Genomic DNA, 14065 nt, shown 5'->3' on the forward strand with positions numbered 1-14065 from the left:
AATGAAGAAGACACGTTTCAGATTGTTATGTATTGGGCTGTGATTCAGGCTGTAGAGATATCTTTTTTTAATTTGATTTTTACAAAAATGTACTTCATGGTGCGAGAAATTCGAATTAGAGAAATGCAATCGATTCTACTAGAAGGTCGAAGTCCTCGGTAGACTCGTTTGGTTCGGAGTTTGCCTCGGAACAACTCGGGGCTCAGCTCGGGTCAACCTCGGATTTCGTACCCAGGACTATTTTCGTCGTTCTTCGGAGTATGCGCATTGTTGTGGAGCGCTCACTTCGAAAATGTGCCGCCATGTGTGAGTGTTGAGAATGACAGAAATTTGACTTTAGAGTCTATTTGAATCAGAAATCTGCCTTGAGCATGTCTGTAGCAGTAGCAGCAAGCTCTCTGAGTTTACCTGTGACTCCAGAAGCGCTGGAAAATGCCGCAAAGGAAGTTGATCGGCAACTTGCAGCCGACAGACAGTTTCCTGAGCTCTCAGAACAGATCAACGCCTCACAAAGTAAGAACTTCCTCAACTTCGTTTAATTCTTCCTGTTATGTGGAAGTATTCCTCTGCTCTGAGGTTAAATTTAAGCCCTGTATTTATAAGCTGTATAGTGGCTAGGCTTAAATCCAAGTAGAAGTTGAGTTTAAAATAGTCACTAACTTTATGTGTATTTTGTACATTTGTACTATACAGACTGTAATACTATAGTAATACACTTACTGACTGGTCCTGAGGGAAACAGTTAATTTTGTTTCCTGAGAATCTCAATGTTTCCCGAGGTGGATCCGAGGGAAACATTGTGATTCGAGAGAAACAGAGTTAACTAGTTTCCCGAGGGAGCAGTCGTTAAGTGAATTGTTATAGCACAATTAATAGAAGGATGGCGGTCACCAGTCAACATTTGTGGGTAACAGTGCCATGTTACCCTCTGATGTCATAGATTTTGCAATGTTGCCCGCTAAAAGATTTTTGGTGGGAAACAAAAAGGCATACCGTAGAATTCCGATTATAAGCCCTGGGCTTATACAACTTCGTAAGGGTTTTTGGGTGGGCTTATAAGCGGAGGGGCTTATATTCGGGAGGGCTTATAACCGGAAGGAAAAAAACGTTTCGAAAAGAGCCCAGGAGTATTGATCGAAATACGTTTTTAAGTTAAAACGCACAAAAAAGCAACATTGAGCTCAGTTCAGTACTGTCATCCGGTAGAGGGGGGCTTATATCCGGGGGGGCTTATAACCGGATGTATTTTTTTGTTTCCAGGTTGATGGGCCTATAACCGGGGGGCTTATAAGCGGGGGGGCTTATAACCGGAATTTTACGGTAACAATGAAAAACCTTTCTTCATCGGGGGGAGGGGGGTGGGTTGGTGCAGATTTCAAATGCAATGTGTGGTTCCAGAAAATATCCATACTCCCCCGGCAGAAGGGATTGGAAATTCTGGGGAGGAAGGGGGTCACAAAGACCCAAAAACCACACAATAGCCCATAAATACCAGTATCATGATTTGAACCAACCCTTATTTACCCAGTAAATACTGCCACCCTGTAATAAAACCAACTTTTTAGGCCTCTAAGTTGTTAATGGGTTCCACTGTCCATATTGAAATAAGGTAGTTAAATGGTGCAATGTTGCTCTTTCTGTAGCTCTAACAACCTTCAGTGGAATAAATGACTATGACTATCCGTCACTGTCATCGCCATCTGTTGGATTGGCTGGTATGGAACTTGTCAGTCTCCTCAAAAGGGTTCCTCTTCCTGCGGAGCTGGTGGAACAGTTTAATTGTATCCTTGTGGTTCTGTTGCTGTTTATGAAGTTCAAGTAACATAACATTATTATAATTTTTAATTTACCAGTTATATGTCAATAATGGAAAAAGTTAAAGCTATTCCAAGGCTGTGGTCAAAGAAAAATTACAAGGAGCTCATAGGTTCCAAACTATGAGATCCTGGGTGCCCAGCATAGAGCTTATATGAAAGAAATAAGATTATTTGGTCACCCAAAGACAAAAGTTAGTTGCCTGAGGCATACCCGGCACCCTTAGAGCACAGCCCTGTATTCTTAAAGGTTACATTTGATATTTCAAAATTCCAACCTGAATCTCAGGCTAACAGGGAATTGGTTTAAGTTTCTTTATATCCAAGTTTCTTGTGATTTATTTTAGTGAGAGGTTTGGTAAATAAATGTGCAAGTTTGACCTGCTAGCCCCAGACCCATGTTAAGATAATTCCGAAACATTGAATATCCAAGTCTATTGAAAGTGTCCTGTTTCTAACATAAACCAGTATATTAACAACACAAAAGTTAAATGTTTTTACAAGAATCTTGCAACTGAGTGACATAGGTTTCAGCAAGTTGTTTTCTGCATAATGTCCTTGACCTGTTTAATACAGACATGCAGTGTAACTGTATGATGGGACTTTTCCCTGAGATCAGGAGAGCATGGCTTACTATTGATAGTAATATTTATGTTTGGAATTATGAAGATGGGTAAGTAAAATTATTTTTTGTTCAGCTGAGGCCACTAGCTGTATGAACAGTATTTAACAAATCGATCACACTTTTTTGTGGTCTACATTGTTTTAGTGGAAGTGCAGCTGTGTTCTGTTGGAAATCAGCAAATCTGATTGGTTCCTCGCATAATTTGTTTTCTATTCACTGATAGAACACAATCATGTGCTCATTGCTCTTTAAAAAGGCAATTGCTGTATTCTTGATTATTTTGTGGCTTACAAGTGCATAAAATTGTAAGTTTTGGACTGCAATCCTTTAGAGAATCAAAGACAATAAGGAAAAACTATGAATGATATTATTGATCCTCTGTATTCTAGGAGTGACTCTGCTTATTTTGATGGCTTGGATGAAACCATTCTGTGTGCGGGATTAGTAAAAGCTAAGCCAGGTATGGTATGTCAGTTTCATTGAAGAAGAAGATTCATTATTTGCAGCTGATGTACATATGCGCATGCTCATTAGTTTTTCTAGTTTGAGCACTCTGGCATGGCTTAGATGATACCACAAGTGTGGGATCATTTGGGGAAGCTATACAGCTTAACCTCCATCCTAGCATCAGCACTGCACTGATGAGGCCCAGAAGGCCGAAACAGTACTGTCTGCAGTTATACGTATGTACATGTATTTATCTTTAGTGTGATAACATCTCATAATAGTGCACCAAAAAAAGAGTTCTACAAGGGACTTAAGGTGGAATCATAAATCAGCACGCATGAAAGTGGTGCATAGAAGTAAAGATTGTCCTCGGCACTGTAGATATTTTTTTTGGATGTGGATTGCTATCTGTGCTTGCAGTAACTCATTTTGCTTATTTTTTGTTTTCGTTTTCAGAAATTTTTAAAGATGATGTGAAATACATTTTATGTCTTACCACACCTATTGATATTGTACTGCTGGCTGTAACATTTACATCAAAGAAATTAGGTATGTTTTTCAATGTGATGTTTTACAATGCTCTGATTGAGAAAAAAATTTGTTATAGTGCTCAAAGAAAATTTTCAGGGAGCCCAACCATGCCAGCTAGGGTGCCCAGCTATCCAGGCTGGTTGACAAATAAATAATTATTTGAACAATTTATTAGCTAACAATTAGTTATCGATGAATATAATTAATAAATTAATTATTTGGAACTAATTAATTATAATTAATTCATCTCATGGTTTAATTACTGTAGTTAATAAATAATTAAACCATGAAAATAAATCATACAACAATGGCCGATTCCCTCTATGGCGCGCGCCTGCAGGGGATCACGGTAGTTGTATTCTAAGTCTCACACATGGCTTGATTAATACAACTACCGGTACCATGATTCCCAGCAGGTGTGCGCCAAAGAGGGAATCAGGCATTTAGGAAGCTTTTTGGTGTTGTTATATGGCATACACACTGTTAAACTACTCCTGGCTGCTTTGTGCCAACAAACAAGTTTGACTTTCCCAGAAACAAATCACTATGGTCAGAGTAAAAGCCTTGATCCTGGAACCAGCACCCCAAGCTCTCAACCATACCTCCCTTCCTTGTTGTTCGTATTTTACCATTTTGTTTTCATCTTCTCTAGGAAATCTTGGCCATGATGAGTTTGCAGAGATGCACCTTCATCCCAATCCAGTGTTCTCCATCCCATCTGATAACATTTACATGACTTGTATGACCGGGACACAGTCGGGAAGAATTTTTCTTGGTGGAAAGGATGGCTGTGTGTATGAAGTTGCTTATCAGGTTTGTACACACTAACTTGCCTGGACATTATGCAAAGGAATTTGTTATGATAGGTAGATGTGGAGTGCAAATCTATGTATGGTGTTGTATTTTTGATTGGTTCTTTTTCTTTAGATCTCTGAAGTGCATACAATCAATGTGGAAGTTATAGGCTTGAATCTCGATCTTTAAGTCCTGCCCCCCCCCCCCCCAAAAAAAAAAAAATAATAATAAATAAATAAATAATAATAATAATGTTCTAGGTACAGAGCTTGAAAAAAAAAACTTGAATTCCACCTTGTCCTTTGGAAAAGCAGCTCTCAAATTTACTCGGCTTTCATGAAAACCAGTTGTAATTGATGGAATTCCGAGTTTGAATAAAGTTTCACTTCACTTGCCCAGGACAGTTGCATGCTTGTCTTAGTTTACGTTTTGGCAGAAACTTTCCTGGTTGCTTGCCTATTGCTGGGCAAGTAACTTGCCAGCAGGAAAGTCTAGTTGTTCCAGATGACTGGACAACCTTTTTTTAAGCCACTGAAATATAGGAAAGGGAAAAACTATTAAAGAGGAGCACAAAATAAAGCTTTAACCATAACTTTAAAAACTTGGATTTTCCATGTTGTTTTTTGGCAATGGCTAGTTCACTTCAGTTCACAAATGGATATAAAGGAAATGTTTTCTGACCCTTGCTTCAAATTGAAAACGTAAAAGATGTTGCTTTCCTCTAGCTGAAAAGTATTTATTTTGCTGATTTCACACTTAAAATCTTCACAGTCAGGTGACAGTTGGTTTCCATGGAGAAACTGTCGGAAAGTGAACCATTCGTCAGGAGCTTTATCATTCCTTGTGCCGTCATTTCTGAGTACTACTTTCAGTGGTGAAGGTGAGGAAAATACAAATATTTTTTTTAATTCTGTAATTTGACTATACATGTTCTTGCTTGCTGAAGAACTGAGTTGTATAGTACAGTGCCTGATATTATTTGGTTTCCTGCGAAAAAAGACTCGCAGTCCTCTTTGTTTATTCCTTGCTAGCTGTACACTGTGTGCAGTACTATTTGTAAAGCAGTTTGCAACATTTCCAGCCAACTTGAATGATAATTGCATATTTTTATGATTGTGTTGTTCCAGAAAATATCCATACCCTTCCCACATAAGGTTTTTGGTTTGAATCCCCCCACTCCTGTGGAAATTCCAAATAAGCCCCATACTTGACTTTAAAAATTTTGGCTTGTGAGACCCCCCACCCCCTCGGAATTTCCAATTACCAGTACCTTGCTATTAAAACGTGTAACTGTTAAAAATTTCAGTAATATCAATGATTTTTCAGTGTAAAGGCAAATCTTGACCTAGATAGATACAACTGTAGAACAAATGCCCTTTTAAACCAATTTTTTAGTGATGTGAAAGGGTCAGTTTTGAGTTATTGTTCTGTTGCAGATTCCATAGTTCAGCTGGCAGTTGATAATACAAGAAACACTCTTTATTCTCGCTCTGAAAGAGGAACCATTCAGGTACATTTCTCATTTGTTCTTTGTAAGAAAAGAAAGATAACTACTTAGACTGGATAGTGTACTGATTGAAATAAAACTGTGTATCTACACTGTACAGAGCACGTCTGTCCAGGCAACTGTTAACTCATACATCTCTTGGAACTAACTCATCACTTGGAACAAAAGTCGCCGGCAATGGCGACTAAAATTAAGAAGAAGTATTGAAAGTATGAGCTTAATTTAGCGACTAAAATTTTTCACTGGCGACCAAACTTGAGCAGTCAGTAACTAAAATGGCCGCTAAGGAAAAAAATACACTTGGAGGGTTGCATCCCCATTGAATCTTGTCGTTCTTGAAACATTATATGCAAACTATTAGACAACACTCTTAATTCTTGAAATAGAGAATTGTGTCGAAGTGAAAGATTTCGTGTTTTTTGTAAAAGTAATAGTTCAATCACGTTGTTTGACAGGGTCCATACAACTCACTTATTAGTGTGTGTGTGTCACCCATTCAACTGATGTATCAAACCTCCTGATAACTCAAAGCAATAGTTGTTCCCGTTGGATAGGTTAACCCAGTGGAACACTGCAATTTTACCCCTAATTTTTCAAACTCCTCATTTCTCAAACCAATTTTCATTTCTCTTGTTCGGGTTGGAGGTTTGAGAAATCGATATTCCACTATATTGTTCATTCCTTTCAGGTTTTTGATCTTGGTGTTGATGGAAATGGAATGTCACATGTGGCATCCTTAACTCAGGACAGAATCACACACAAAGCAGAGTCTGTTGCAAGGTATTATGTGTTTACAACTTTGATTTAAATATATAGTTAGACCCCGTTAATTCGACCTCGCTTATTTTGAATTCCTTGTTTCTTCGAACTAAAACCCATTTCCCTTGGATTTGCCCTTCAGTCATTTACTATCGGCTATTTCAAACTCCCGCTTTGTTTCCCTGACAGTTAGAAAGAACGGGGTTGTACCGTGGAAGAAAAACTAAGTGTGCATCAAAATGTTTGGTGTAGCAGTATGTTGAAGCAACTGGGAGTGTCAGAGAACTTATAAGTGCTTCATGCATTTTGTGTTGCAACAATCAAATTATTGCGGCAGTTGCAAACCAATTGTCTAGTTACAGTAGGTATAACAGTCTTAAGTGTGGTGTGCAGGGTACAAAGAAAATGAATTAAAATTCCAGTTTGCCCTTTGAGAAAATTAATTAGAACCATTTTGGGCTAGCCCTAAGGCATTTTTCGGTGGCCTTACTTCATGTAAAAAGTTCAAAAATGTTACTTGCTCATTGGCAAGTGATACCGGTAGATCAAACCCACTAGCCCAACAGAAAAATACACTTGCCCTGGGATATTGAAAAGGACTTCCTTTGCACGCTTGGCCTGTAGGATTTTAAGACAGCATTTTTTTTTTAATGAAACATTAACCACTGGTTACATTTTTAAAATGTATTTTTGTTTTCAGAACAACGATTGATCACAATCAGTTCAAAACTATTGTTCATATTGCACCAATACCAAGACATGAATCAAAAACTGTTCATCTGGTTGCAGTCACTCAGTCTGGTAAGCACCCCTTGTCACATGTTGTTTAGCCTGTCCCAGGGTTGGGAATTAGCGCTTACCCACTCGCCCAGGCGTGTGTGAAAATGGTCGGGCGAGTACAATTCACGGATCACTCGCGCGGTTTGGCAAGTAAGATTTTTTCAGAATATGTCATTCAAAATTGGTGCAACTTTTTACTTTCCACTTTAAAACAATCTACACTGTCCATAAGCAACGTTTTGAAATCTCCAACAAACCTGGTTCGTAAACAGACAGAAATGGCTTCCGCTTGGTTATTGTTACATGACAGATGTACTTGTACAAAGTAATCCCCCTTGTCATAATTACACTGACTCATCCACTGAGCCACGAAACGTGGCAAGATGGCTTATTTCTGCAAATTTTACTGTACAATTTCAATACTTAGCTTGCAAAATACAGGGGCGATTGAGGGGGGGGGGAATTTTCTTTTTTTAATGGAGGAGACTGGGCAAGTGAAAACTGTTCTGGACGAGTGCAGTTTGCCAGTCACTCGCGAGTGCTCCAAAATTTTAGTTTCCAACCCTGCTGTCTTGGTAGACAATCTGTAACATCATCATCATCATTTCTCTGTTCTTCTGGTGGAGAGCTGGGCTGTAGGCCCTCTGCCTCCAGGCTATCCTTTCCTCTGCAGCCAATGCTGCCTCTGCTCAGATTCTTAATCCTTTTTCCTTTAGCCCCCTTTCCACTGTTCTTCTCCAAGTTCCACGTGGTCAATGCAGACATCAAAGATTGTTTGGCTTCAGCTGTGATTTTCTGCAGTTTTAAGGCCCTGCAATCAAGCAAACACTGTTGCAGGAATGTCCCCCTGTTCGCACACACATGAAAGCAAGAATTTTTTTTGGGGGGGGAGTGGACTTTTGACTGGAAAATTTTAAATTGGTCCCTCAAAACCTTGATTTTATCATCACAAATGCTCCCACAGTGCAGGAAATAGCATCTCAGAGAGCCTTTATTTTCAAATTTTCCACTGGGGAGAGGCCACAACTATTCCCCCTAAGTTGCTGCACCATCTAGTTCTGCCCCTGTTTCTACCTTTTCTGTATCCCTATCTGATCACAATATAACTGAAGTCCTTTTTTTATTTGACTTCAGGAGTGCGACTTTACTTCACTACAACAACTGTCAGAGCCCCATTAGACAGACCAAATAAGCTACAGCTGGTTCATGTAAGACTGCCACCAGGGTATGCACCGTCAGCAACGTCACAGAGACCTTCACAAGTACATGCAGCTTTCTACAGACAAGGTAGTTTTAAGGCTAGTTTACTTGAGCAATTTTGATGTGACAATTTTTATTTGCTTGTGTAAACAAGGAAAATTGGCCAATTTTTATGAGACAAATATATTTGATGAGAAGCTGGCGTGTTAGCTTTTATGTAACAAAAAAAAGTTATTATAAACCAAAAATCTTTGTGTAAACCAACTTGTCAGAACTACAGTGTAATATAGGAAATGATGCCAATCAACGACAAGACCAATAATATTTATGTGGCTAAATGTAATTTAGATGTGGCTAAATGTAATTTAGGCTAAGTTAACCTCGAAGCAATGCTCTCCAGCAACCTTAAGATGCACGAAGCCCGCCTGCAACCTTGGCGGTTCGCTGGGGCACTCTGTGATGCATATACGCAGTAGGCCGTTACCGCTGGCCGCTTAGAGTTCAGGGTGGCCCCAGGGCCTTCGCAGGGGCTCTTCATGACCTTTCACGCAGCGTGTTGCTCGCCATCATTCGCAAGCTCATTTCGCTAGCACTTGCTCGCAAGCTTCGCTATTTTTGCCCGGCCCACCCTCCCTCGGGTAGGTCTTAGAGCCTCGTGGTAGGTTGGTAAGTATTCCACTGAGTCCTTCAGTGTGACGGTGCCTAGGTGGGTGGTGGCCGCTTCAGGGTTACCATGGATACCTCCTTCCCTGCTGTGCATCGCCGGGCTCCACCAACCTCCAGGCACCAACGCCCAAGCTCATCTATTGTTGACGAGTTTAATGCATGGTAAATTCTGTGTTCAAGCCTACTGGCCTTTTAAGCCAGAGATTATCCCAGTTTCCATGCAATGGTATCTGCTTGAACAAGATTCCTGTATCCTTTCGGCAAAGTTGCAGCAGTGTGTTGCAGTGCTGGAAATTACTGTCGGTCGTCGGACATTGTCCGGTCAAATATGCCAAAATGTCCGGCCAATTTTGCAATATGTTCGGACATGATGTCCGAGAACTTACGTGACTGTGTCTTGGAAAATTCAATGTGTTTGATTTAAAATGCGAATTGATGTCCGACTAATTTTCTAATATGTCCGTTCAAAATAAAAGTTTTGAAGGACACATCTCCTTTTAAGTAAGAAAAAAAATTTTCAGCACTGTGTTGTGTATGCACATGTCCACTTACTTTGGCTATTCTTTAAATTTTGTGTTTGTGTATCTTAGGCATCATGTTGATGGCTGCATCTCAGACTGAAGAGATTGATGTTCTTTGGGGAGTTAGTCCTGATCCATTTCCATTCCAGTCTCCACTCAAGGAAATGCAGGTAACAACTTTATGTAGCAGTTGAATTTATTGCCAATAAATGAGCAAAGCCTGATTCTAGCAAATGGAAATGTATCCATGGCAACCCTGAGAGCAGCACCCACCAGGCACCATCACACTGATGGAATCAGCGGAAATACTTACTCGAGGCATGTGAGAGCAGAACACTGCATGTGACCAAACTCGAATATGAAGCCAAATAGATCATGATCTATAACTACTAGATTTTGTTAAAACAACTATGTTTGGCCAATTCGGTATATTGATACCTTAAAATAAATGTCATGTACAGTCATTTTATTTCACATACCTATTTGGTTGGAGGATCAGTGGCCTAATGGTTAGTGCACTTCCAGATCGAGCAGTCCAGGTTTGAGCCCTAGCTGGGGTTATTGTGTTGTGTTCTTGGGCAAGATGCTTTACTCTGGCAGTACCTCTCTCCACATAGGTACTGCCAGGTGTATAAATGGGTACAGGCAAATTAACTGCTGGTGGTAAACCTACAGGGACTAGCATCCCGTCCAGGGGGGAGTAGAAATACTCCTAGTCACTTCATTCTTCTGAAACCAGGATAATTTCCGGCCTGATGGGCCACTAAGCTTGAATGCAGACTTTACCTTATTTACCTACCTATTAGGTAACTGTCCCAATGGAAGGAAGAACATGGTCTCTGAGTGAAGTTCCTGAATTTGGGGGCAACATGATCGGCCATTGTCCTATAAACAGTGATCAATGGCTGGAGCCACCAGCAGTCGTCAGACAACATGCTTCCTGTCAGAGATCTTTTGTTGCTCTCAGTTCTCAGGTGAGATTAAGCAATCAGTCAGACAGACAGACAGACAGACAGGCAGGCCCACTGGCAGACAGGAAGGCAGTCAGACAGACAGACAGACAGACAGACAGACAGACAATCAGTCAGACAGGCAGTCAAACAGTCACTCAGACAGTCAGTAATTCAGACAGTCAAAACAAAAACAATCAAGAGAGTTAAGTTTTATTTTGCTTTGACTTCCAATGCCAATCATTTACTATTGTCATGCTGGTCTTTTTCTTATCAACAGGGAAGCTACCTGTTTACAACGTATCGCCCAGTTGAACAGCTTCGTCAGTTGCTAATACAGAGTCAGGGTTTTGATTCGGACCCTGTACAAGCTTTTTTCAAACTTTATAAGGTGAGCAAGGAAGTGCAAATTCTTTGATTAACCACATGGCATGAATTCTTGCTTCATTTACACAAGCACCTACACTTTGTATAGAATACTATGATTAAAGTTTATAATTCGCACAGCTGGTCATTTGTCATAACAATGTCATTCATGCTTTGTTTATATTTTGGTAATTGTAACCTGTCGGCCGACAGTTGACCGACAGTCTGTTAGCGGGAGCTGTTCTTCACAATTACCGATATTTTTGGTACTTTGTTTGATAAGTTATGAATTATTTCACATTTTATACAGGAAGACCAGGCATGTGCAACATGTCTTGTTTTGGCTTGCTCTGTACAGGCATCCCAACATCAGGTAAGTCTTGTGAAAAAATGGATTGGATAGTGTTGAGAGTATGGCTATTTTCAGCAATAAAATGATAAAATTTGTGTAACTTTGTCATGTAGGTTGAGTTTGTTGTGGAATCCTAATTCCTTAAACTGTAAGTTTCCCAAACCTTTCGATATCTGATACCTTGAATTATGATGATGATGATGATAAACAAATTTTTTGACAGAATTAACCTATCAGTACTAAATAGTACTTTTATCAACGTAAGACTAAGTCTGCGTTCAAGCCAAGGGGCCCATACAGCTGGCTAAGGCTCAGTCTGCATTCAAGCCCAGGGGCTCATACAGCTGGAGCTTATCCCAGTTTCTGTAGCATTTAGCAATTCTGTAGCATTAAGCATCCCCCCTGGATGGGATGCTAGTCTATTGCAGGGTTACCCCCAAGGGCTCAAACTCGGGACATTTCACTAAGGGTCAAGCATGCTAAACATTAGACCAACATGCCTCCCACACTGTTATCAAAGGGGTCCTGTAAAAATTGGGAAAAAAATTAACCAATTTGCGTTTCCATTTGAGGTTTGAAAAAATCGGGGTTATAATAGCAAGACTACATGGGTCTGTTTGCTCAGCTACAATTCATAACAAATCTTTTATATATTATTCAGGTTGCTGAGTGGGCCACAAGAGCTTTTTTCAAATATGGAGAGTCTGTGTCCCACCACCCCTCTCCTGCCAGTGTCGGAAGTCACCCTGCAGAGACCAGCGCCACCCTTGGCGGAACCTACTTAGCCTCCCCCGGCAGACCAGGGTATGGGAGTCCTGGGTTTGTGACGTCAACACCTCAGACTGGGGTTGGCATGGGGCAGGCAGTGGTACGGGCTGAGCTAACAAGTAGATCAAGTAAACATGACGGGCTGTGTCTGTACTTTGCAAGAATCCTTGAGTAAGTATTCAATATTGTATCAAATTTGGTTGATAGATATATGTAACTCACATACTGATTGAATGGCTAGGTGTTTGTATCAACACAGTTATGGCATCATGTATCATTTCTGACCTAATTGATTTTACAAAGAAATTGAAAATTGCTTCAGTATTTTTACATAACCTCATGTAATAGACTAATTGAACCTAGAGGCTTGTCAGGCTAGAGCATATCCTGGTTTTCATAGCATAGCATTTATTGCCTAGGAAAATTTCTACTTCCCCTCAGAAGTGTGCTTTAGCAGAGCCTGGGTGCTATAGCTGACTTACTTTTGTCTTTGGGCAACTTGTATAACTTTGTATGAACTCATAAAAGCTGTTAAGAGCTGAGCACCCGAGATTTCTTACATAAGAGCCTTCAGGCACCCTGCAATTGTTCTAAGAGCACAGCTTTACCCCTGGATCAAATGGTAGTCCATTGCAGGGTTACCCCTCAGCATTTATAACACCTGTGTAAGAAATGTACAGTCAGTAAGGAGAAATAATATTGAGATCTTGGGAGTGAAAGGGTTAATGTGAATTTTGGCTTATTTGCTTAGTTCTTTGCCCCTGGGTGGGAGATAGGGCCAGAAATCTGAGTCCTTGTAAAGTCTTGGAAAAAGACCTGGAAAATTGATGTGAAAAAGGTTACAAACCCTGTTTTAAAGTTGTCAGTCTTTTCTCCTTTGTAACATTGATGTTGTCTGCCATTATTCAGAACTATCTGGGATGCAAGACTGGTGTTTGAAGATTTCTTTATACCTCTTCCTCCTGAACCACAACAGGTGAGTCTTGTTATTGGAGAATAGCACTATGAAAGTTAACTGTCTTACCCAAGAACAGAATGCACTATGTTATTGTAATTGGACAGCCTAGCGATGTTTATTATAAGAGGAAGTACATGATTGTGTTTGTGCAGAAATGGTGCATTTTTATTTGTGAATTTGAAAGCATACCCACACAGTACACTGACATTGTAAAATCCATTTCAGTTATGAATGTGCTGTAAATCCTAATTCAGAATAGACTTTCCGTAAGTTTAATACAGAATAGGCATTCTGCAATTTTGAAACAAAATGGAACCAATTGATTACATCAATTTACTGTTTTGTAAAATAACCATACTGGTCAGCCTATTGTGTCGTATCTATTACTTTTAAAACTGCCAAAATACCTCTATTTGATACCAAATAACATTCAGACATCCTTAAGTACCCCAAAACTACCATTTTTAAAAAACAGGTTGAACAAGTACAATGTACCAATTTAATGCTCAGTAAAAAACAACAACAACAACAAAAACAGAAGAAAATTAATGATTTCTACCAAAATACATGTACCATTCCTGACGGAGATCATCTTCCTGCTGCTTTTATCCTTAAGTATTCACCCTCCTTGACATTTAAATAACAATTTGTTTTTGCTAATTTTAATAGTTATTATATTTTTGCTGTTTTGTTTAGCCAACTCCAGTGCTAAGGAGTGTACATAATGTAGCACAGCTTGGATGGATTTTGGAAAAATTACGACAACTTCAAACATGGTTGGAACAAAATCTGCGGTTTATGCTTCCTAACTTGGAAGGAGGGTGAGAATGGTTTTTCTTAAATATACAATGATAAGAGATGTTGTGTGCAGGTCACAAATTTTTCTGAGCATTTTACAAAAATTTCTGAGAAGCACGGAAATTTTTTGAAGACTTCTGAGGAAGATAAGAAGGTGTTTCGACTGTAGACCAACAAATTTAAGTTGATGGGTCAAACGTGGTATCAAACATACATTAAGCTTCAATA

At 39.7% G+C, this 14065-nt stretch overlaps 1 protein-coding gene across 1 annotated transcript in view; it reads left to right on the forward strand.

Moving 5' to 3' along the window:
* Window positions 1-105: 105 nt before the first annotated feature.
* The window catches only part of LOC144637881 (nuclear pore complex protein Nup155-like), a 30226-nt gene continuing 16266 nt past the window's right edge, over window positions 106-14065 (forward strand). Inside the window, exons 1-18 of the mRNA XM_078496972.1 lie at window positions 106-513; window positions 1644-1781; window positions 2391-2487; window positions 2829-2899; window positions 3343-3435; window positions 4070-4230; window positions 4984-5092; window positions 5649-5722; window positions 6408-6499; window positions 7179-7279; window positions 8393-8545; window positions 9715-9815; window positions 10452-10619; window positions 10876-10986; window positions 11272-11334; window positions 11975-12252; window positions 12991-13057; window positions 13736-13860. Coding sequence (XP_078353098.1) covers window positions 372-513; window positions 1644-1781; window positions 2391-2487; window positions 2829-2899; window positions 3343-3435; window positions 4070-4230; window positions 4984-5092; window positions 5649-5722; window positions 6408-6499; window positions 7179-7279; window positions 8393-8545; window positions 9715-9815; window positions 10452-10619; window positions 10876-10986; window positions 11272-11334; window positions 11975-12252; window positions 12991-13057; window positions 13736-13860 — 2144 coding nt within the window. The 5' untranslated portion in view covers window positions 106-371. The remainder of the gene's footprint in view (window positions 514-1643; window positions 1782-2390; window positions 2488-2828; window positions 2900-3342; window positions 3436-4069; window positions 4231-4983; window positions 5093-5648; window positions 5723-6407; window positions 6500-7178; window positions 7280-8392; window positions 8546-9714; window positions 9816-10451; window positions 10620-10875; window positions 10987-11271; window positions 11335-11974; window positions 12253-12990; window positions 13058-13735; window positions 13861-14065) is intronic.

This window comes from Oculina patagonica, chromosome 14 (genome assembly GCF_052425735.1).
Source record: "Oculina patagonica isolate OP01 chromosome 14, crgOcupat, whole genome shotgun sequence".
Classification (NCBI taxonomy): Eukaryota; Metazoa; Cnidaria; class Anthozoa; order Scleractinia; family Oculinidae; genus Oculina; species Oculina patagonica.